The 23,839-nt window shown below is 40.9% G+C and overlaps 1 protein-coding gene across 7 annotated transcripts in view; it reads right to left on the bottom strand.

The window, feature by feature from the left end:
- COL24A1 (collagen type XXIV alpha 1 chain) overlaps window positions 1-23,839 on the bottom strand; it is a 246,903-nt gene that overhangs the window by 187,306 nt on the left and 35,758 nt on the right. For all 7 annotated transcript variants that reach the window (XR_012669701.1, XM_075131667.1, XM_075131669.1 and 4 more), the window contains 3 exons: window positions 18,118-18,171; window positions 14,691-14,744; window positions 3,870-3,923 (listed from right to left, as the gene is read on the bottom strand). Coding sequence is in view for 6 of the 7 variants with exons in the window: in XM_075131667.1 (XP_074987768.1) it covers window positions 3,870-3,923; window positions 14,691-14,744; window positions 18,118-18,171 (162 nt within the window). In the remaining variant the exon portion in view is untranslated. The remainder of the gene's footprint in view (window positions 1-3,869; window positions 3,924-14,690; window positions 14,745-18,117; window positions 18,172-23,839) is intronic.

The following is a 23,839-nucleotide window of genomic DNA, read 5'->3' as shown; positions in this document are numbered from 1 at the left end:
CCTAAAGCAACAAAAGCGGGTTTTCCATCACTTGCGGAACACCTCCCTGAGCAACAGTAAGTAAGTTGACGGAAGTATTCTTCCATCAACCTAGCAGCATCTTCATCAGGGCTTAGGCTGGCATAGCTATGGTGCTCAGGGTTTTTGGATTTTTCACACTCTGGAATGCCATTGCTATGTTGACCTAAATTTTAAATGTAGACCAGGCCTACATTTGTGTAACATGCAAGTGGAAGGACCAAATGGAGGTATACACATTTCACCAAATTAATTGATCTCTAAACACACGTAGTCTCACTTCTGAATTTAGCTCTGTCTTTGACAGGCAGCTCTTTAAAATGGAACTCTAAATATACATTATGAAATAAGCATTCTAATTAAACTCTCAATATGAGCACTTTGGTTTTAAAGCGTTAGCCATAATTAGTAGGTGTGCAATTCAAAAGTAAACTGTAATCATAAACCTCCAAGCCATAGCTTCCATAAAGAACCATGCTGTATTTTTATCTGAAAATCATTCTGGAAAGACAAAGTAACCAACTAATTTAACTATAGGAGCTTACTCTTGGAATCCACTTTAAGGTGAAGTGGAGGACAGAATCTTTGATTTCTTAGCATTAAGAGAGTTCTTAATGAATATAGCAGAATAGGGCTGAAAGATCCTTTGTGACGAAAGCAGTGATGAAGACACAGTATTTCTGGGATGGGACTTCTGCTGCCTTAGCTTCCCCAAGGTTACATAACAGTGGCTGCATTTTTTCCCAGTGCAATTAAATTCCTTAATATGCAGTGAAAATCTGAAAAGTGACTGTTAATAGGACACGGCTGCAGTTGTGTCCACAGTCATCATCTCTTGATTGCTTCTTGAACCAGTTTGTTCCATTCACAAATGAAAACATGTTTTTCTAACAGTCCTTCAGCTTCAAACTAGAATCAACAAGTCAAGCTGGATTCTTTCTAGCTTGGCACCATCACCAAAGTCATAAAGATTCTTTGGGCCAAACTCTGCTCTTAGCCACACCTGTGCAAGCCAACTGCAGCTTAGATAAGAATTATGTTTATGCTGTGCGAACTGGAATAGAATTCTGACCATTCTCTCAAAGTTGTGTTGGGTCAAGAGGATTAGAAAGAGGAGGGGCGGAAAGCTTATTTTTTCACTAAAGTCAGCAGATAAGATCCTGAATAAGCACAGGAAGCAGATCTGCTGACTCAGAAGGTGTCATTTTTACAGTCTTTTTTCAAAGCAGAGCTTTGCTCTGCATCTGATCCTTCTAAAAAGAATGAGGAGTACTTGTGGCACCTTAGAGACTGACAAATTTGTTAGTCTCTAAGGTGCCACAAATACTCCTCGCTCTTTTTGCTGATACAGACTAACATGGCTACTGCTCTGAAACCTGATTCTTCTGTCACTTAAACCTGCCGTACACGAGGGTAGCTACTGATTTAAATAGAGTCACTTCTGATTTACACCAGCGTAAGTGAGATCAGAATCAGGCTCTTTATTTTCAAGTACAGAATGTTTTAGCATTTTTTTGGAGAGAAGACAATAACATTGGTGAGTGTTAAACAGGACAATGTGCCTGTGTGCAAATTCATCAAAATACTATAAAGAGACAGCATCAAATTGAAATCTCGTAAGTTTTAAAAAATAAGTTAAAGATCATTTCAGGGACTATACCTACTCCCGGGACCCCTCCACCACAAGTTTGTATGTTTAGAATCATATTTTCCTTTTTAAAATATTTTTCCTCTCCTGCTACGGTGTGAAAGACTCACTTAAACAAAAGGGGAAATCTGCTAACTAAGCCCCTGATCCCCTAACACTACAAAGATTTATACATGTGCTCAGCTTTAAATACATGAGTAATCCCACTGAATTAAATGAGCCTAACTCATGTGCTTTAAGTTAAACATGTGCTAAAGTGTCTATGGAATCAAGGCCTAACTGACTAGACATGGGAAAGAGGGAAACAGATACACAGAGGGCTGTCAAATTTTGAAAAACAGGGAAAAGGCTGTGATGCATGACCAGAAAGGGTTACAAAAAGAAAAGGAGTACTTGTGGCACCTTAGAGACTAAACAATTCATTCGAGCATAAGCTTTCGTGACCTACAGCTCACTTCACCGGATGCATCTGATGAAGTGAGCTGTAGCTCACGAAAGCTTATGCTCAAAGAAATTGGTTAGTCTCTAAGGTGCCACAAGTACTCCTTTTCTTTTTGCAAATTCAGACTAACACGGCTGTTACTCTGAAACCAGAAAGGGTTAAGCATCCTACAGGATAAATGACTCAAATTCAACCCTTAAAAACATATGGGGAGATAATATTTGTATTTTTGTGTATTTACATATATATTGGTAGTGGTCAACAACGTAATCAAACAGTCCCTGTCTATGCTGTATTGTGTTAATTCAGAGATCAAAAGAACATCTTAATATTTAAATAATTATAAACATGGGATATCACTGTATTCATTTCTCTTTGAAATGTACAGCAAATCACCAGCGAAAGGTGGAAAAACAGGCAATTGCTTTATGTTGATCAGTGTGAATAATTACCGGCGATGCTTAGGAAATGAGTGTCTATTGTTCGCCAAGGGACTCCAAACTGTCAAAGAAGGCCTGAAACTGTATAAAAAATGGCTTGGATCCTGACATCTCAGATCTGCTTGATGCTTCATGCAGGGGAAGCTGAAGCCACAAGGACTGAAATCCCAGTTCTGATTGGACTGCCCTGAATACAAACATTGGACTATAATCTATGAACTATTTTGAAAAGAACTCCTTGCATCTACAAGCTCACCATCTCTGCTATGAATCTGAACCTCAAGAATTGAACTCATGTCTGTATGTATACTGATCTTTTAACCTATACTCACTCTTTTTTCTTTTTTAATACATTTTAGTTTAGTTAATAGGAATTGGCGGCAAGTGTGTATTTGGGTAAGATCTGGAATATTCATTAACCTGGGAGGTAATATGTCCGATCCTTTGGGATTGGAAGAACTTTCTTATGTGATGAATAAGATTTTCACTAATCCTCATCATATCTGGCTTGGGTGTCTAGGTGGAGGCCTGAGGCTGGGTTACTTAAAGGGAACTGTGTTGTTGACTTCTGGGTAAGCAGTAAGGTATTAGAGAAGGTTTTGTGCTGGCTTGGTAAATCTAAGCATTGGAATGTCCACCAGCTTTGGGGATTGTCTGCCTCATTCTTTGCAGTTCATCCTAACTGAGTGACTTCAGCTGGCTCCCCTGGGATTCCGGTCACAAAGGCTTATTTCTAAAGTTTCAGTTACTCTAACACGAAGTATCCTTTGCAATAACAGAAGGTAAAATAAGTTCAGGTAGAGATGTGATTTTTAAGTTGAAAATATTCCTTTAACCATTGTCACACTTAGCTTTGTGTACCAATATAAGATGTTATAAGGTTTCAATACTCATATTTTGTTGCTGATGTGACGGAGTTAACATAAACAACAGTTTAACTGTACCACATTTATCGGTCCTAACAAACTGAATTTAATTTAATGCTTCCAATAGAGTTTTACTTTTTAATTTTTGTTTCTTAAATCTGAAATGAAATACAGAATTTAAAATTTAACTACAGATGAACCATTAAGTGTTGTTATTTTATGTCTGTCTTTGGTTCATAACTGTTGCCGGAGGCTTATTTTATCTCAGAACACTAAAATCCAGCCACCCATATAGACATCAGCCATTCTGAGACAAACAATAATGGGAAAACAGAAATTGAAACTTACATAGCACTAGACTTAAAAGATAATTAAACCCAACAATACAGATGACATAAGCAAACTTCAACAAAAAAAATGTGGCGAACATTTCTCTGTAATTATGAAGCAGTTACCTTTTCTCCACGTTTTGCTTGTCCTGGGGAGAATGCTGCATCTCCTTTAGGGCCCTATTGCAGAGAAATGAAATCAGTGTGGTACAGGGACAGATGATTTAATTATATAGCCAGCCACAAATATTTTCACTGTTGAAGAAACTGATTGTGTGTGTGCAGGATCTAATGCTGTACAAAGTATATGTCTTATTCCAGGAATGTTTCCTTATGTCAATTTTCCTATTGAAAATGCATTTCACACTACATGGCATAATACAATAATCTGAATGCATATGTGGTGAGTCTGAATTTCCCTGCATTTCTTCATAATGTACCTGACGATTATTTATTAAAAAGGCAGAGTTTAATTGCAAATGCAGTAAGAGGTACAGACAAATCAGTGTGCCTGCATTCTCAGTTATAACTGAATACTTTATTTGTACTTTGCTGATTTATGCAAGCCTGATGTATCAAACTATATCAAACATGAACACCAATAGAGTGGTGATGTCATTTCTATTCAGTTCTGTTTTGTTCCTATCCTTTACTCTAGTGCCCTTGAAAGCTGCTGTTGAGATGTAGTCAGTTGGTTGCAATTTTTCATTCACTGCATATTCCCTCCCAAAACAAAACTTGTCATAAAACTAACTAGAATTACCCCATGATGGAAATAATTTCCCCTTAAGGCTAGTGTTAAGTTGCCCATTTGTTGCTTCAAAAATGCAAGGTTTCGGAGTTACATTCCTTACAAACAATGTAGATATTTTTAAAGGGGAAATGTGATGTTCAGGTGGCAGGCAGAGGATATTTTATTGGGGAAATAAATTGCATAAATATATATTTGGCCTTTCACATATTCTGGCAATAGGAAAATGTTGTCTCGCATAAGGAAAGCAGATGGTTATGTTTCATATGTCATATTTCATAGCTTGTTGTGTTCCCACATAATTAAGTTCTGCAACGTGCTACACTTTACTTTCCCCTCTCATTCAAGTGTCACTACCTGTTTTTATTGCCATGAGAGTCTGAGAAGCGTGCGTGCTTCTCACAACTTTTTGAAGGCAATTGCTTTTGGTTCCCGGGTAATAAATTAACGCTGAGAAGTAGTACACTGCCTGCATTAATTCTTTAAAAGAAGCGACTGAAGCATTCCCATTGACCAGGCTTACAATAGATAGCACACTAACTTAACAGTTTTCTAGCCTGAGTTTAAAAGAAGAAAGTTATTGTCAATTGAAAGTAATCCACCAGTCCTTCATGATTCCATGTATTCTCTATATGTTATCATAAATAGTAGCCTCTGCCATCTTTTTTCACACATCCAATATTTCCAAAAAATAGCACAGAGCCCTGAAGGATGGAGAAAGTGTGAGAGAGAAATCCAACAGTCCTGGGTTCAGTTTTTTACTGGGCAGGATATAAGTCATTCCTGACTAGAAATCATAGAATCATAGTGTTAGATGGGACCCCTGGCCAAGATGCAGGATTTGTTGTGTCTAAACCAGCCAAGGCAGATGGCTATCCAGCCTCCTTTTAAAAATCTCCAGTGAAGGAGCTTCCACGACCTCCCAAGGCATCTGTTCCATTGTCCTACTGTTCTTACAGTTAGGAAGTTTTTCCTCAGAATTAATCTAAATCTGCTATGCTGTAATTTGAAGCCATTGCCTCTTGTCCTGCCTGCTGTGGCAAGAGAGAACAACTTTTCTCCATCTTTTTTTGTGGCAACCTTTCAAGTGTCTGAAGACTGCTATCATATCCCCCCTTAATCTCCTCTCTTCCAAACTCAACATACTCAGTTCTTTCAGCCTTTGCTCATATGGCTCGCATTCTATCCCTTTGATCATCTTTGTTGCTCGCCTCTGGATCCTTTCTAGTTTCTCTACATCCTTTCTATACATTGGTGACCAAAATTTGACACAGTACTCCAGCTGAGGCCTAAACAACGCCAAGTAGAAATATCACCTCTTGTAACTTGCATGCTATGCCTCTGTTAATGCCACCTAAACTTGCATTTGCTTTTGCAACAGCATCGCATTGCTGACTCATTTTGAGGCTGTGATCCACCACAACTCCCAGATCCTTCTCAGAAGTGCTGCTGCCAAGCCAGTTTTCTCCCATTCTGTGTCTGTGCATTTAGTTTTTCTTCCTTAAGCGTAGCACCTTACATTTGTCTTTGCTGAATTTCATTTTGTTGTCAGTAGCACAGTTCTCCAATTTATCAAGATCCCTCTGAATTTTAGCTCGATCCTCCAAAGTGTTGGCAACCCTGCCTACCTTTGTATCATTTGAAAATTTGATCAGTTTGTTCTCTATTCCTATATCCTGGTCATTAACAAAGATGTTAAACAACACTGGACCCAGAACACATCCCTGTGAAACCCCACTTAAGACCTCCCTCCAATCTGACATCATTCCATTAATAGTTACTCTTTGTTTGCAGTTGTTTAACCAATTATGTATCCTTTTAATGGTAGTTCTGTCGAGCCCGCATTTCTCCATCTTACTTATTAGAATGTCATGTGGGACGGTGTCAAAAGCTTTGTTGAAGTCCAGGTATATTATATCCACCACATTCCTGCTACCCACCAAACCAGTTATCATGTCAAAGAAGGAAATCAATCTGGTTTGGCATGATTTGTTCTTAATAAATCCATGCTGCTTTTAGTGATTGATTATCCCTTCATCCTCCAGGTATTTGCAAATTGAACGTTTTATACACTGCTCTAATAGCTTCCCAGGTATCAAGGTCAGGCTGACTGGTCTATAGTTCCCCAGCATTCCCCCCCACTTTTTAAAGATGGGCACTACATTAGCCCTTCTGCAGACTTCCAGGACCTGTCCTGTCATTCAGGAGTTTGCACATATTATTGCCAGTGGCTCCGAGATGTCTTCAGCTAACTCCTTCAGTACTCTGAGGTAAATAGTATCAGACCCTGCTAACTTGAATGACATAACCAAGTCATGCCCTCTACATGCAGAAGTGGTTTTCACAAGGGGAAGGGAATTCTTCCAGGCTGATCTCTCCTTTTCCACAGCCTTCCTCACCTCCATCACCAAGACAACAACTTATGTACATTTACTCTTTGGCCACTTAACCTTGAATGTGGCCTCACTTAACGTTCAAATCTTCTCAACTCAACCTGATTTAGTCAGATGTTTAACTGAAACTCTTCAGCTGAATCACAGAGACATCCCCTGGGCTGAAACAGTTGGGCCCCTATGTATCTGAGCTTCCTTTTATCTATCACTCATATCTTACGAAAATCCCAGTTATGTCCTATAATGTGAGTCACTTTCCCATCAACTCCCCTAATCATTTGAAAACTCTCTTTATATGAATGTTTTTGATGTCCCCAAAACATTTTGTGAAACACATCAGCATTGCTGGCAAGTGTCATATATTATCAATTGGACAAAGAGCAATGTCTCTGACACACTTAAGACCCAATTTTCCAGAGGTCCTAAATGACCAGAAACTCTGATTGACTTCTCCTGGAGTTGTGAATTTCATAGAAGCCTCAGTAACAGCGGTCCCTGGGAGAAGTACTGACCCAGCAGATCTCCTGGCTAGCCATGCACTTAGAGCTTCAAGAGAACAGGATTTAAGCCTCAGGGTAGGTTGTGACTAACAGCCACAAAAAGCAGAAAACACAGCCTGTAACTGTTGTGGCACAGGGATATCCTGCCCGTGCCCACTCTCCCCTGCTATGTTAGCAGGAAGGAGGGAGTATGGCATAAAAGTCCCACATAGCAGTGAAGACTCCCCCTTGCTGTGTGGCACTCCTCCCTCAATTGTTTAGACTGGGCTTACAGCCAAAGTCCACCCATGATGAGACAGAAACCAGCTGCACTGCACTGCACCTGAGGATCTGGCCTATTTTCTCTTTAAAATCTTTTCCAAGTATTGCTTTGTTATGACTGATCAGAGAATGCTTGAGTTGTGTTGATAAGCATGTCAGGTCTTCCAAACTGAAGATGAGACAGACTCTATACACAGTACTTACCTTCCAAGGGTTATTGCAGAATAGAGCTTTAACTGTGATAAAGATTAGCATCTCTCTAATGACAGCAAAGCTTGCGTGGCACAACAGAAAGGCCATATTGCAAGCAGAGATGGAAACTTGCCAGTGTCAAACAGAAGATAGATATTCCTGCGGTAAACAATTTAGTTCTTCTAAAAATAATTCATGACAATTATTTTGCAATTAGTCTTGTGTTGGTAGCTCTCAGGAATTCCTCTTGTCAGACAAATCACATACCCTTTCTATTTCATTATTTTCTTACTACAAACCCATAAAAAACAAAGTTGTGAAGCCCAGAAAATTATCAAATAGAACTTTGCTCTTCTAATTTTTAACAGCTTTAAGACAGAAGAAATCAATACATTTAGTTAACATATAAATAAAGGTAGGCTCTGAGGAGCCATGATGCCTGGTGGGAAGGGAGATCCATCCAAGACGTTTCCTGCCTCTGTGTGGGAGGGGGAGACCATTCCACAATATATCGCACAAATGTATAGGGTTCAGAGGGACTGCAGTCTCTAAAATCTGCAGCCTCCTAACCCTTCCCACCACATAAACCTCACAGAGTCCAAACCTTCCCTTAAACCCATCTGGTCAGGTTTCTTCACAGGACAGGGTGATCTGGACATTAGAAATCATAGTCCTGAGCCTGTGCTGCCCTGCACTTTGTGTAATTATTTACTCTCATGCAAAGTGGGAATAAAATGCTTCAAATCAGATTCCTCCACTCACTTTATGCCCATTTTGCACAGGTTTAACTGACTACACAAGGTGCAGTGCAGTGGTGAATCCAGTGATTCACTGCATTTTACCTTTACATCATCACCACAGAATCTATTACAGCTAAATGAATTCATTGTCCATGCAACAAACTTTATGAAAACAAAAAGAACCACATATAATTACTGCCTTGTGTGATAGCTACGCCTTTGTACAATCATCGCTTGTATACATATTTCTATTTTCTTCCTCAGTAAACTGGCTCAACTTCTCCTATTCATTTAATTCCCTACTTCACTGTAGCCATTAAAGTATAGAAAGGATTGGTGTGTTATGTCAATAAATAGTGGTATATGGAGTGGCATGTGGATGAATTTCCAGGACAATTTCCTGGCGCAAATGCTAGAGGAGCCAACTAGGGGGGGCGCTTTTCTTGACCTGCTGCTCACAAACCGGGTAGAATTAGTGGGGGAAGCAAAAGTGGATGGGAATCTGGGAGGCAGTGACCATGAGTTGGTTGAGTTCAGGATCCTGACGCAGGGAAGAAAGGTAAGCAGCAGGATACGGACCCTGGACTTCAGGAAAGCAGACTTCGACTCCCTCAGGGAACGGATGGCCAGGATCCCCTGGGGGACTAACTTGAAGGGGAAAGGAGTCCAGGAGAGCTGGCTGTATTTCAAGGAATCCCTGTTGAGGTTACAGGGACAAACCATCCCGATGAGTCGAAAGAATAGTAAATATGGCAGGCGACCAGCTTGGCTTAATGGTGAAATCCTAGCGGATCTTAAACATAAAAAAGAAGCTTACAAGAAGTGTAAGGTTGGACATATGACTAGGGAAGAGTATAAAAATATTGCTCGGGCATGTAGGAATGATATCAGGAGGGCCAAATCGCACCTGGAGCTGCAGCTAGCAAGAGATGTCAAGAGTAACAAGAAGGGTTTCTTCAGGTATGTTGGCAACAAGAAGAAAGCCAAGGAAAGTGTGGGCCCCTTACTGAATGAGGGAGGCAACCTAGTGACAGAGGAGGTGGAAAAAGCTAATGTACTCAATGCTTTTTTTGCCTCTGTCTTCACTAACAAGGTCAGCTCCCAGACTGCTGCGCTGGGCATCACAAAATGGGGAAGAGATGGCCAGCCCTCTGTGGAGATAGAGGTGGTTAGGGACTATTTAGAAAAGCTGGACGTGCACAAGTCCATGGGGCCGGACGAGTTGCATCCGAGAGTGCTGAAGGAATTGGCGGCTGTGATTGCAGAGCCATTGGCCATTATCTTTGAAAACTCGTGGCGAACCGGGGAAGTCCCGGATGACTGGAAAAAGGCTAATGTAGTGCCAATCTTTAAAAAAGGGAAGAAGGAGGATCCTGGGAACTACAGGCCAGTCAGCCTCACCTCAGTCCCTGGAAAAATCATGAAGCAGGTCCTCAAAGAATCAATCCTGATGCACTTGCATGAGAGGAAAGTGATCAGGAACAGCCAGCATGGATTCACCAAGGGAAGGTCATGCCTGACTAATCTAATCGCCTTTTATGATGAGATTACTGGTTCTGTGGATGAAGGGAAAGCAGTGGATGTACTGTTTCTTGACTTTAGCAAAGCTTTTGACACGGTCTCCCACAGTATTCTTGTCAGCAAGTTAAGGAAGTACGGGCTGGATGAATGCACTATAAGGTGGGTAGAAAGCTGGCTAGATTGTCGGGCTCAACGGGTAGTGATCAATGGCTCCATGTCTAGTTGGCAGCCGGTATCAAGTGGAGTGCCCCAAGGGTCGGTCCTAGGGCCGGTTTTGTTCAATATCTTCATAAATGATCTGGAGGATGGTGTGGATTGCACTCTCAGCAAATTTGCGGATGATACTAAACTGGGAGGAGTGGTAGATACGCTGGAGGGGAGGGATAGGATACAGAAGGACCTAGACAAATTGGAGGATTGGGCCAAAAGAAATCTGATGAGGTTCAATAAGGATAAGTGCAGGGTCCTGCACTTAGGATGGAAGAATCCAATGCACCGCTACAGACTAGGGGCCGAATGGCTAGGCAGCAGTTCTGCGGAAAAGGACGTAGGGGTGACAGTGGACGAGAAGCTGGATCTGAGTCAGCAGTGTGCCCTTGTTGCTAAGAAGGCCAATGGCATTTTGGGATGTATAAGTAGGGGCATAGCGAGCAGATCGAGGGACGTGATCGTTCCCCTCTATTCGACATTGGTGAGGCCTCATCTGGAGTACTGTGTCCAGTTTTGGGCCCCACACTACAAGAAGGATGTGGATAAATTGGAGAGAGTCCAGCGAAGGGCAACAAAAATGATTAGGGGTCTAGAACACATGACTTATGAGGAGAGGCTGAGGGAGCTGGGATTGTTTAGCCTGCAGAAGAGAAGAATGAGGGGGGATTTGATAGCTGCTTTCAACTACCTGAAAGGGGGTTCCAAAGAGGATGGCTCTAGACTGTTCTCAATGGTAGCAGATGACAGAACGAGGAGTAATGGTCTCAAGTTGCAGTGGGGGAGGTTTAGATTGGATATTAGGAAAAACTTTTTCACTAAGAGGGTGGTGAAACACTGGAATGCGTTACCTAGGGAGGTGGTAGAATCTCCTTCCTTAGAGGTTTTTAAGGTCAGGCTTGACAAAGCCCTGGCTGGGATGATTTAACTGGGAATTGGTCCTGCTTCGAGCAGGGGGTTGGACTAGATGACCTTCAGGGGTCCCTTCCAACCCTGATATTTTATGATTCTACGATTCTATGATTCTATGTTTAGTCTACGGAAGAGAAGAATGAGGGGGGTTTGATAGCTGCTTTTAACTACCTGAAAGGTGGATCTAAAGAGGATGGATCTAGACTATTCTCAGTGATAGCAGATGAGTAATGGTCTCAAGGAGTAATGGTCTCAAGTTGCAGTGGGGGAGATTTAGGTTGGATATTAGGAAAAACTTTTTCACTAGAAGGGTGGTGAAACACTGGAATGCATTACCTAGGGAGGTGGTGGAATCCCCTTCCTTAGAAGTTTTTAAGGTCAGGCTTGACAAAACCCTGGCTGGGATGATTTAGTTGGGGAGCGGTCCTGCTTTGAGCAGGGGGTTGGACTAGATGACCTCCAGGGGTCCCTTCCAACTCTGATATTCTATGATTCTATGATTCTATGAACAATGTCAATTCTCTAAACAGAAGAGTCTGGCCCAAAGATAGAAATGACATGACAGATACCAGCAGCACATTTAAGTTCCTGTCAAATGCAGTCACAGACTGGATCTTGACATTAAACTGTAGTCTCAGACAAAGCTCTTTACTTAGGGTGAAGGATGGCTATAGTTTTTCTGTCATATAGCCAGTTTATATGCAATGAGACAACTATTTCTAAAAAACCCACTGTTTGACATACCTGCCAACTTTTCAAAACCAAAATGAAAAGGATTCAGGGCATTCAAAAGGAGCTGGGCGCTACTAATTCCTCCCCAGCCAGAACTGCGGACATTTGATTTTTCTAAAAACTACCATTAAATTATCCATGCCTTTTTTATAATAAATATTTTCATTCCTTTAAGAACTTTCAGGGTTTTTCCCCCTCTCTTTTCAATACATTAAACTTTCTGATTTTGGCCCCAATTCTGCACTTTGTTGCATGTGGGCAAACTGCTCACCTCCCTGCAGAGATCCATTCCCTCAGCATGGCTGTGCACAGGTGCAGCAGCCTGACAGTGCACAATGAATTGCAGGACTGGGGGACCAGCCTTTCTCCCTTTACTTATGTTTACCATCACTGATTTCTCTTTCCATCAAATCTCTTCACACCATTATCTTTCCACCCTCCTTTTCTAGCCCCATATTTGCTTCTTTTGGCATGGAGACCCAAGTGCAAGTCGTGTTCACTCTCTGCCTTTTCAAGTCAGTGGAAAGACTCCCCTTGACTTCAGTGGGTACTAATCAGGTGATAAGTTTGGGTGATGGAGTGAACAGGAACAAGTGTTAAGTTGATAACTATTATTTGAAATGATACATGTTGGGCCTGATCCTCCTCTTGCTTACCCCATTGCCAAAAGAGCAGTGTCCTGCTTCCCTTTTACAATTCATACAGACTGAACTAAAAAAGTTATTTGTAATAAAGCTGCAGCTGGTTCTTAGCTCGTTAAAATATGTTCCCTTTGATACCTTGCCCAATGCCATTTCCCCAATAAAACATATGCAATTCTTTGTCATTTTAACTTAGAAACAAGCAGTCATCTTTATACATGGTTTTCAATTGTGAAGCAGGAGCAAGGAACTATAAACCATCTTGTGAAGGTAAAATAAAATATGTAAGTATTTAATCTATTTAGCATTACAATGCAGCTTTACCAATGCCAAAATCCACACACTCAGTTTTCTTGAAATAGTTCTTTTTTATGATAGCTAGGAAAATTGCTAAAAACTTATGCATGCTTTGGTGATTTTAGACCACATGCCAACCCTATACCTCTAGGTCAAGTATCTAAGGTTACATGCTAAGAACCCTAAACTATACACATGTCAATGGAAACTGCTGGCACACACACAGGGACAGAACCTGACCTTCAGTTTAAAGTCATCAGTGAGAATCTAGGAAGCTGTAAATGTATTAAATTCCACTCTTGAAGCACATGTGTAACTCTTCAACGTAGATAGGAAATACACACGTACCTTGAGGGGAGAATAAAACCCATTGTGATGTTACTGCCAGAAAATTATTACATTTGACCTTGTGTGTTCTATGATTAAACCCAAGCGTCTTCAATCTCAGCTAGTGTAAATCAGCATTGGTCAATTGACCTCAGTGGAGCTTCTCCAGTTTACACTTGGTGAGGATCTGGCTTACTTCTATTTAATTAAAATATTGTAATCGAAATTTGCATTGAGACAGGAATTTTACAGGAAAACAGAAGCTGTGTGGAGCTCTATCTCCCTCTGCATAAAATAATGATACAGTATTAACAATAATACATTGTGCCCAACAAGAAAATGTAGCGTTCATAGCTAAGCCTAGAAAATACATTAATTTTTATGAATTACTTCATTTTTTAAAATCATGAACTCAACTACAGTGTAGATAAACTCTCAGAATCTTGGTATGACCCAATGAAAGGAAATATATATTATGAAATAAATCCTATGAGTAGCTGGCTACAGTTATTTCAAGTAATAGTGGTCTACACTTCTCTATTCCACAGTTTGCATAATTATTGTAAAAGCAAATTACAGAATTCACTATTTAATTGTTGTAATAAAATTAGATACTAACAAAAGGGCACATAGCAAACACAAAGCCACTTTGTTTTACAATGTCAAACATCACACGCTTTATTTGATATATTTTCATGGCCTAGAGCAGCTTTTAACACCTGTCACTACAGGTCAGATTCCTGCCATAAGGAATCACACTAAAACAAATCATCATGTTGTTTTTTCCTAACATATCTATCAAACCGTTATAACTAAATATGAGTTGAAGGCATTTTGCAACTGCACAAATCTGCCCGGTGGTATTTAAGTGGCCTTTGTAACCCAGGTTTGAAAGTTTTTAACTGAGCTTATAGCAGAATATTTTTTCTTAAATTTGCAATATCAAATCTAGGTTCCATAGTTCTTAGTCTATCATTTAATCAACACATTCTGAAAGTTGGAGTAATTAAATGCCATCAAACAGGTGAAATCTTGACAGCAAATAGAAGTATTTATGGAGAGGGACTTGGCCTATTTTTTTTTTTTTGACCAAAGCAAAAGGTTACCGCAGGGATTAAATGTCCAATCCTGCAAATGCCTCACTTGAATAATTCTGACTCATCCAAGTAGTTGGATTGACTTCAATCAAAATCCTTTGGAAAGCAAGGAATACTCACATGAGTAAAGGCTTCCAGGTCACCATTCCACATGCATCATTTTCTCCTGTGAAACTGGCTATTTTCCTTTTGATCTTGGTCTAAGTTTTATTGGTTACATTTCCTTAAAAACTGTTTATAGCTGTGCTCTCCATTTGTCAACCAAATAAAATTAATCACTATTATTACTGGAAGCAAACTCTAGGACTTTGCTCCAAAAAGTTACACATCCGGAAGTTCAAATAATGCTAATGGTAGTGTGATTAAGTTCGCTCACCTTTTGACCAGGCACCCCTGGCAAACCTGGATTCCCATGTGGCCCTGGAACACCCTATAAAAATGAGAAAGAGCAGGATTATTCAAAAGTACACCAAACAATGTTCATTACTTTGTGGAAATATTGCAGAGAATCATCCTCAAGGATCACTGTTCCATCTAAAATCATTGGCTAGGATCTTCAAAGGAGCCTAAGGGAATCAGTGTCCATTTCCCTCTAAAATTAAATGGGAGTTGAGCATCTAACTCCCATAGACTCCTTTGACAGTCTCATTCATTAACTTTTCACTGGGCTCCCAGGTAATTCAGGACACGTATATTAGAGCAAGCTCATTGTGACGATGACTTTTCAGCCATAGAATGTTTGGGATAAATGGACATCCTAAGCATCACATTACTGAGGTATCCCTATATTTCTGCTCAATAAAAGTTGGCCTAGGAATTCCACCTCACTGAGGATTAACATACCTCTTAGATAAAACAGTATCAAACAAGACATTCTGGAGATATGGGTGAACAACAAAAACAATTTGTTTCAAATCCTGAAAACTCACTTTTTTTTTCTTGACGTGCCCTAGCTCAGACTCAGCTTGGCTGATACACTCCAAAATTCATTTTTTAAGTCTCCTCTGTGCAGAGGTCCCACATGAGAAATTTTACACAAAAAGGAACTTTTCTAATAAAGTTAAAAGGGGTTAAAATCAAGCTCCTGAGCAGTGGTGGATTTAAAGTTAGTGGGGCCCTGTGCTCAGGTTCATTTTTGGGGCCACTCCTTGGGACGCAGCCAAGAAAAAGAACATTCTCTCTTATCTCGTAGGGGTGCTCCCAGCCCCCTGCCCTACCCTAGCCCCCTGCCCTGAGTGGCTCACAGCAGGGAGCTGGGAGGGGGCGATGTGTAGGGGGAGTGCGGGGCCCTGCCTTTGCTCTACCCTGCCCCGATTCCATCCCCTTCCCCAAGGCCCGCCCCTTCCTCTTCTCTGCCTCCTCCCTCGAGTGCGCTGTGGCCCTGCTCCGCCCCCTCCCTCCCGGAGCAACCTGAGCACTGGCAAACAGCAGTTTGGTGGTGGGGGAAGCACTGGGAGGGAGGGGCTGAAACGTGGCAGGCTCAGGGGAGGAGGTGGGGGGGAGGGAGCTTGGCTGCCGGTGGGTGCAGAGCCTGCAGCAGGAGCCCCAGGAGCTTGCAGGACCAAGCTTCTGCCCTCACAGTTGCCTGGCCCTGGGGCCTCCTGTCATTGGGGGGCCCCATGCCAGGGCACCTTGTATTTTACTGTAAATCCGCCTCTGCTCCTGAGGGAAATGTATCACTCTTAACTAAGGTGTCACTATTGAGACCGTCAGACCACGGCACGATTAAGGGCAGAGGGAGCGAAGCATGGGAATCCTGGGGAAGATTAGGGCCTGAGGCAGGAGCATCCTCATGCAGCTGGGAGTAGTGGGAAGGAGTCACTGACATAACAACAACTGAGCAGCAAGTGGAGCAGCACAAAGCTGACTGCTGATGGCTGAGTGCGGCCACTGCAAGAAGAGAGCTCCTTAGATACCAGGTGCTTCTATTCAACAGCTCAAGGCACATCTCAGTATGACTAAAGATGACTCAAAGGACAGAAGAAAGTCCTGGGTGAAGGTCATATGACAGGGTCCATGGCTGTTCAGGAGGGGTGATGAAGGGCTTTCTTTGACTGGGAGGCCAAAGTTTTCAGTAGGTCTAGGCTCAGATAACCCACCTGACTGTCACACCACATCTGTGTATAATGTATATACTACCCATATACTCTTCTAATAAAAACCTCTATTTTGGGAAGTTCATGTTATATCTTGCCCATAAAAGCCTCACGTCAGCTTCAGGCTTAGCACACAAAAGTAAGGCCCGGGACCTACTTTTCAATGTAAAAAAATAACAACCAACACTTGGTGGTATTCTGATGTTTGTGAGCACTATAAGAGCTAAAGCGCAACAATGACTTTTCAAAAATGAAGTTTTCCTGGCCCTTAGCTCATCACCTGGACTAGTCTTTGTGTCAACATTTAAGTACGCTTTTAAAATTCTATTTAAATCACAGTTACTAATAAATCAAACTGGCCCGTCTCAATCTAGCCTGTCTCCAGACACTAGCCACCCCTCTCTAATTTAAGATTCCTCACTTCCCATTATGCTTTTTTGCATGTTCAACTCCACATTCAATTCACAAATTTCACACTGTGGAGCTTTGCGCCCCAAAATGCAATGCATCCATCAGAGGTTAAGAAATAGGCATCTGAAAGAGACAGCTTCAAGAGATATAAAGGATCCTGACTCTTACCTCCCACCTCCACCTTTATAATGGTATCAGAGGGAATCAAGCAAGTCTGGTGGACTTTCTGACTGGCCATGTGACAGGATAGTTTTACATTTTTAACATGTGGTTTATTTGGGCTCTCTCTTTTTAAGGAATCAAGAGTGAGGTTATCCTCAATGAATTGCCCAAGCATATAACATCCCTCCCCCCACCCCACCCCCCGCCCACTAAAGCTGCACATAGAATCATAGGACTGGAAGGGACCTCAAGAGGTCATCTAGTCCAGTCCCCTGCAGGACTAAGTATTATCTAGACCATCACTGAGAGGTGTTTGTCTAATCTGCTCATAAAAATCTCCAATGATGGAGATTCCACAACCTCCCTAGGCAATTTATTCCAGTGCTTAACCACCTTGATAGTTAGGAAGTTTTTCCTAATGTCCAACCTAAACCTCCTTTGCTGCAATTTAAGCCCATTGCTTCTTGTCCTATCTTCGGAGGTTAAGAAGAACAACTCTTCTCCCACCTCGTTGTAACAACCTTTTATGTACTTGAAAACTGTTATCATGTTACACACACACACACATACACACACACAATATATCAAGATGTATTAGCTATGGTAAAAGTTACTTGAAGAAGCTACAGACACAGAAATCATGCTTTTATTGAGCTGCTGTAAACAAAGAAACTAAAGCAGATTCTTAGAGCAATTTTCTTTCCAGCCAGCAGTGGATAATTCCACTTTCATTGTTTTCCAGTCTGTAGCTGTGGAATGCACTATTCTGGGAAGCCCACTCCCCTTCATTCCAAAAAGCAAATGAATCTGACTATCTCAGCTACAGATGACTACACTGAAAAACTAAAGATTAATGCTACAAGTAACAGCATCACAGTTATATTGCAAACTCAATAGCAGTTTGTGGACACATTCACTCAGAATACCTTCTCTAGGTATTTATTGTAAAATACACATTGTCTTATCTGTCTTGTCTTATTTTGTTTTAGCCCATTATATGCTGAGATTAAAGAGCAACAGCTTCCTTGCTGACTAGTATATGAATACACTCTACAATCAAATGATGATACAAAGTTTGGTTTTACTATCAGCGTCCAGTATACAGCTATAGAAAAATATAGCCCTTTTACTCACCCGTGGACCTCTCTTCCCTGATAGACCAGGTAAACCTGGAGGACCTGGGGGACCCTGGAGGGACAAAAACCAGATAGTTAAGGTAAGAGAGACCAGTCTTTGTGCTGCAGGTCATAATCTGACAAGCCCTCCTACAGCCCCCAACTGATTTTCTGATTACAAAACCTTCTCATTTTGAAAGAAAAGCTCAGAACTAAAAATACAATGTGCTTTTTCCCAATCTGGCTCCCAACTGGAGACTTATGGTTAAAATTATATTATGCATAAGGCTTGTAACTCCCAGTTTAGTGCATAACTTAAATAAATTTATTTTTATTACAGGAAGAAGAATCCATTTCAAAATATAAAAACAAGGAAACAAAATGTATTTAAAAAAGAGAAAACAGTTAATTTACTAAATTAAAAACATGGCATACCATTTACATCGCAAACAATATATGTATCATCTGAGGCATTTCAGACAGTTAATCACTATAAGAAACTAAGTAATAATAATAACCCATAGAAAAGAAAGACGAAGAAAAAGAAACACAACAGACATGACTGAAGACTTGTTTGACTTCCTAATTATGACATTTTCATAGGAATCATAGGTAGCACATTATTTGTTTCTTTACATTCATATTTTTGAACTGATATAACTGCTTTCAAAGAAAAAACTTTTTTATTTTTACCAAATAAATTCATATTCTGTTTTATGAGTTGATGTAACCTTTGCAAATAGATCTGATCATAAATAATTGTAACAATATTAGGCACAGTATCATGTTTAAGCTAGGTAACAGCTTTGTCCCTAAAAATGATCTCTTTCTTTTTACATTGTACCTGTTAACTTTTGAGAGCAAAGACAGTGTTTCATCTGAGCTCAAATTATGGTGAGAACTCTTGGCCAAATTCTGCACTGGCTTGTGCTGCACTGCATGCCATCACTTTTACTTCAGTGAGGTTGCATGGTAATGGGGTGGAATTCAGGCCTCCTCCTTTAGGAGCAAATCAAATTCCCATCCCCATGCAGGTGAAGAGAGCCATGGCTGTAGCAGAATCAATACCCTTTCACAGCTGAGGCAGGTGAGTGGCAAGATGTTAGGACTTCATGCAGGCAGTGCCCCTATGTGTCACACAGTTTTTCACTGGTAGGGCTCACTGCCTCTGCTTCCCAGTATGCAGGGTGTGAAATTGGGGGTCGGGGGTGAATCCACAGAGGCTACTGCAAGCCCTAGCTCTGCACTACCAGTCATGGAATGGCCTGAGGGAAGGATTCCATCACCACTCCTACACCAAGACTCTAACTCACCCAAAGATCTTCTGCACACAACCCAATTACTCAGCTTGTGCACTGGGTAAAATACATTAAATAGCTCTGACTGTACTGCTTGACGCTGTTCAAAATTATTTAAAATCGGGGGGAGAGATGAAGGAAAGCACCAGTATTACTACTGTGGCTGAGATGGCAATAAACAACCTGTGCAGGAAATGTAAAGATGGTATGTGCATAGCACTATCCACATAACTTCCCACTGGCTTTTATGAGCCCTTGGTGCATAATTTTATTATGATTAAAATCCAGAATAAAATGTTAAATCATAGGAAAAATGAATATCAGTTCCCTTTGAAATAGAAGGATAACTTCACTGGCACAGAAGCCAACACTGACTATCAGCCAATGACAGACCAATTGAATGCAGATAGTGGCTTCAGGAAGACCTCAAAGGGCTTTCTGGGAGTACAGAGGAATAGTAGGACAAGAGGTCAAGCCCCCTTAATTCCCTTTGGCATATACAATGCTAATTGTACAGGTAGTAGGTTTCCAGCAAATGTAACCCCCACGAAGTGAAGTGGGTAGACCAAGAAGGCCATTTAAGTAGCGACTGGTGCACTGTGACACAGTAGAAAGACAACTGTGTGCAGTCAGGACTACAATTATAGCAACCTTCATACACCCTGGCATTGTACAGGTAGAGGTTGGCATGGTGGAGGTCAACAGGGTGTTTAACCTTGCCTAAAGCAAGTTTAGTGCTAATGTGGTTGCCTGTGGACTGTTAGGAATATTTGTAGGTGTGGACAAATGGTGCATTATAGGCATGCTACAGGGACCAGCCATGACCCACTGGTGAGTGTATGTTACAGGTTCTCCTCTGTGCCTGATCTGAGGAGGATGTGAGTCTGTTACAGTGGCTGCTATAGGCCCTTGGCTCTATAGCTCATGCTGTAGCAGCTCATATTTTTAGCTCTTTAAGTTCCCAGTTCACACCCTGATGAGTCAGCCAAAATAGCAGCCATCACACAAGCACTGGTTAGCATGCCAAATTTCTCTAGCATAGACAAGGCATTTGAGTGCATTTCACTTCCAAGAATAAAAAAAGAGCAGACAGACACACAGAGCTTGACCTGGCATTCTTGTTGAGGAAGAGTTCCAAAAATATAACTAAAAAAAGCCTGGAGTTTCCGCATCTTGTTACATCTGGAGGAACTGTTTCCTATTCTTTCCTTTTTGAATCACTGAAGCTAGAAGATGCACCATGCACTGAAAGTTATCCTGGGGCTACACAAAAGAAAGAGTCAACTATATTTCTTCATAAAAGGTGGACAAATAAAATATTTTGAAGTTATGGTACATTGCTTTTTTAATTGTAATGTGAAGCTCTTTCTACACCCTATTTCAGATACTGATTACATTTGCTTTAAAATAAAGTGTTTTGATAGCTGGAATCCCTATTTTCCCCTTATGAAAATATTAATGCATATTTACATCTCTACGTGAGCCTTGTTCCAGATTTGTTTGGTGCAGTTGGATGTGTATTTCGGCCTGTTTGGCTTCTAATTTTTTAAGATTTCTTTTTCATTTTATTTTGCCTTTTGTATAGCACCTATGTGCTATGCACTAGGCAACTTATGAATTAATGAGTAATTGTTTTTATTGGTCTAAGGACAATGAATGGTATAATGCTATAAAAAGAACGAATTTTTCTTCATAGGGCATAAAGATCTGGTCTATGGATGTCACCCTTACGACAAAACCAACTGCCAGCAATCCCTAGAACCTTGCACTAAGTAGCCAGAATCTTTATAAAGATGTGTAAGTATAAACCTCCCCCGTAATGTTCCTACCTCAGAACTGCTCACACACCCTCTGCCCCGCACCGAGCTTCTCTCTAAATAGTTACTACTGCCTATCTTACATCCAGGTGGGATAATGAGCCACCTGCCTACTTGAGTCAGCAGATGCCACTTAAATCTTTCTCAACATAATCACTGGCTACTAGGGTAGTGTGTTTCAGGCAAACATTGCTAGCATATTACACCAACAGTTTAGACAGTTGGTTAAGTTATTAATAGAAACACTCCTTAATTGAATTAATTGAACTGCTGCTACTTCAAATTGACAGCAGAGCAGTATTAGGAAACTGATGCCCCTGTTTAGCTAAAGCAACTACTTAATTGATTGTATATTTGGTGGAGACCACTGGAGAATTGCTGATCATTGTTTTTCAATTATTCGCAAGAAGTTACACCACTGCACAGAATTCTACAGCCTGTGGAAGTAGTTACAGTAGTTACAGCTTCAAACCAACTGATTTCTTCTGTTTTTATACTGACAGAGAAAGTTAGTTCTAGATACCTACTGTGACAGGGTCAGGCCAGATGGCTACAGGAGAGTAACAGAAGGCAGATATATTAGCCCCAGGTTAAGTAGGTCCTTTTCCCCTGAGTAAGGTAACAGGGAAGGTTCCATAACAATCAGGAACCTTCTGGAGACAATTAAGACAGACAGGCTGATTAGAACACCTGCAGCCAATCAAGAAGCTGCTAGAATCAATTAAGGCAGGCTAATCAGGGCACCTGGGTTTTAAAAAGGAGCTCACTTCAGTTTGTGGTGCGTGTGTAAGGAGCTGGGAGCAAGAGGCGCTAAGAGCGAGAATGTGGACTGTTGGAGGACTGAGGAGTACAGTACAACCATTATCAGACACCAGGAGGAAGGTCCTATGGTGAGGATAAAGAAGGTGTTGGGAGGAGGCCATGGGGAAGTAGCCCAGGGAGTTGTAGCTGTCACACAGCTGTTCCAGGAGGCATTCTAGACAGCTGCATTCCACAGGGCCCTGGGCTGGAACCCAGAGTAGAGGGAAGGTCCGGGTTCCTCCCAACTCCAGGTCAGACACAGGAGGAGTTGACCTGGACTGTGGGTTCACGAAAACGGCCAAACTGAGGGCTGCCGTGAAGCTCCAAGGCGAGCAAATCCACCAATAAGCGCAAGACCCACCAAGGTAGAGGAGGAACTTTGTCACACTACACAAAGACTCTGAAGAGCTTCTACACAACCAACAGAAGTCACTAAGTCAATAATTCCAGAGTCAATCTGATATGTCCCCAAACCAGGGAAATTGGTGGTTTGTTTCAATAGTCTTTCATCCAATAATTGTAAACTGTAATTAATCATTAAACAACTGCATAGCATATTACATTTTATATGATGAACCAAATCATTGTTTGGTACATCAAACAACATAATAATTGTACATTATCTTCTAAATGGTACCACAGATGCAAATTTAAAATAATAAATTGGTTTAATAGGAATGGTATAATAACAGTAATTCTTGTATATTTTCCTCATGCATGTTTCTAATTAATGCTTGAGTTTACTGTGCACCTAAAAACAGTGAAAGCTTCCTTCAGATGTTGAGGAATACTACAAAAGTCACAAATAATTAGGGGGCAATCCTGCAAGCACTCGGGCCCCAATGACTTCATGAGGGCAAACTCCTGCACCCTCATGAGTCCCCTGACTTCAATACAGCTCCTCATGGACACAGAGGTGTACCTGCAGAGTCATTTGCCAGATCTGGGTATTACTATGATACATAGGTCCCAATGGGAAGTTTCGTGATTGAGTGCTACAGTGCAGAACCAGACCCATAGTGCTTAATATCAGGTGTAGTTCCACAGTAGTAAGTATTATACTCAGTAGCTGGCATTTGCAACATCAGATCCTGGATGCTGGTCCAGTTACAGTTCAGCACACAGAAATTCTACTGACTTTAATGGAAGTTTGATGTGCAGAGTAATGATAGGATTCTCTCTCTTAATAAGGTGTTGGAATGAGTCACTACCATTTCCTTTTAATGAAGAATTAAGAAGTGAATGAATTCATACAGGGCTTTGGAGCGGAGCCTGGAGCTGGAGCGCGGAGCAGTGGAGCTGCAGGTTTTTGCCCAGAGCTGGGAGATTTTGCACAGAAAATCTTGACTGCTCCACTGCTCCAGTTGTTTTTTTCTGGAAACATTATACAAGATAGAACCTGTTATTTGCTCTATCTTGTGTAATCTATTCAGGCTGATGAAGCAAAAACATATTTCTGAAAATCTGCTCTCTTTACTAAAAGGACTGTGCTTGCAATTTGAATCTGCTTTCCCATTAAAGTTTATTTTCAACTTTGTAACGTGTAGCCTCGTTATTTCCCAACAATTAATGTTGTAGAACAGCGATAGCACGTATTAATGCTATGGCACATACCAAATTTCACTGATATATCTATATTAAAGCATTTTTGAGATATTAATTAAAAACTTGGAAAATATTTTGAATATTTTTACCGCAAAATTTCGTAAGAAAAACTTGCAATTTATAAATAAAAATTTATATTAATTTTGTACATTAAAATGCTTCTTACTTCATTAAAACTGCAAGAAACCTGTTAAAATATTAAAATATACTTTAGTAATAT

The sequence above is a fragment of the Caretta caretta genome, chromosome 8 (genome assembly GCF_965140235.1).
Source record: "Caretta caretta isolate rCarCar2 chromosome 8, rCarCar1.hap1, whole genome shotgun sequence".
Classification (NCBI taxonomy): Eukaryota; Metazoa; Chordata; order Testudines; family Cheloniidae; genus Caretta; species Caretta caretta.
This window is presented reverse-complemented; position numbering and strand designations above follow the sequence as displayed.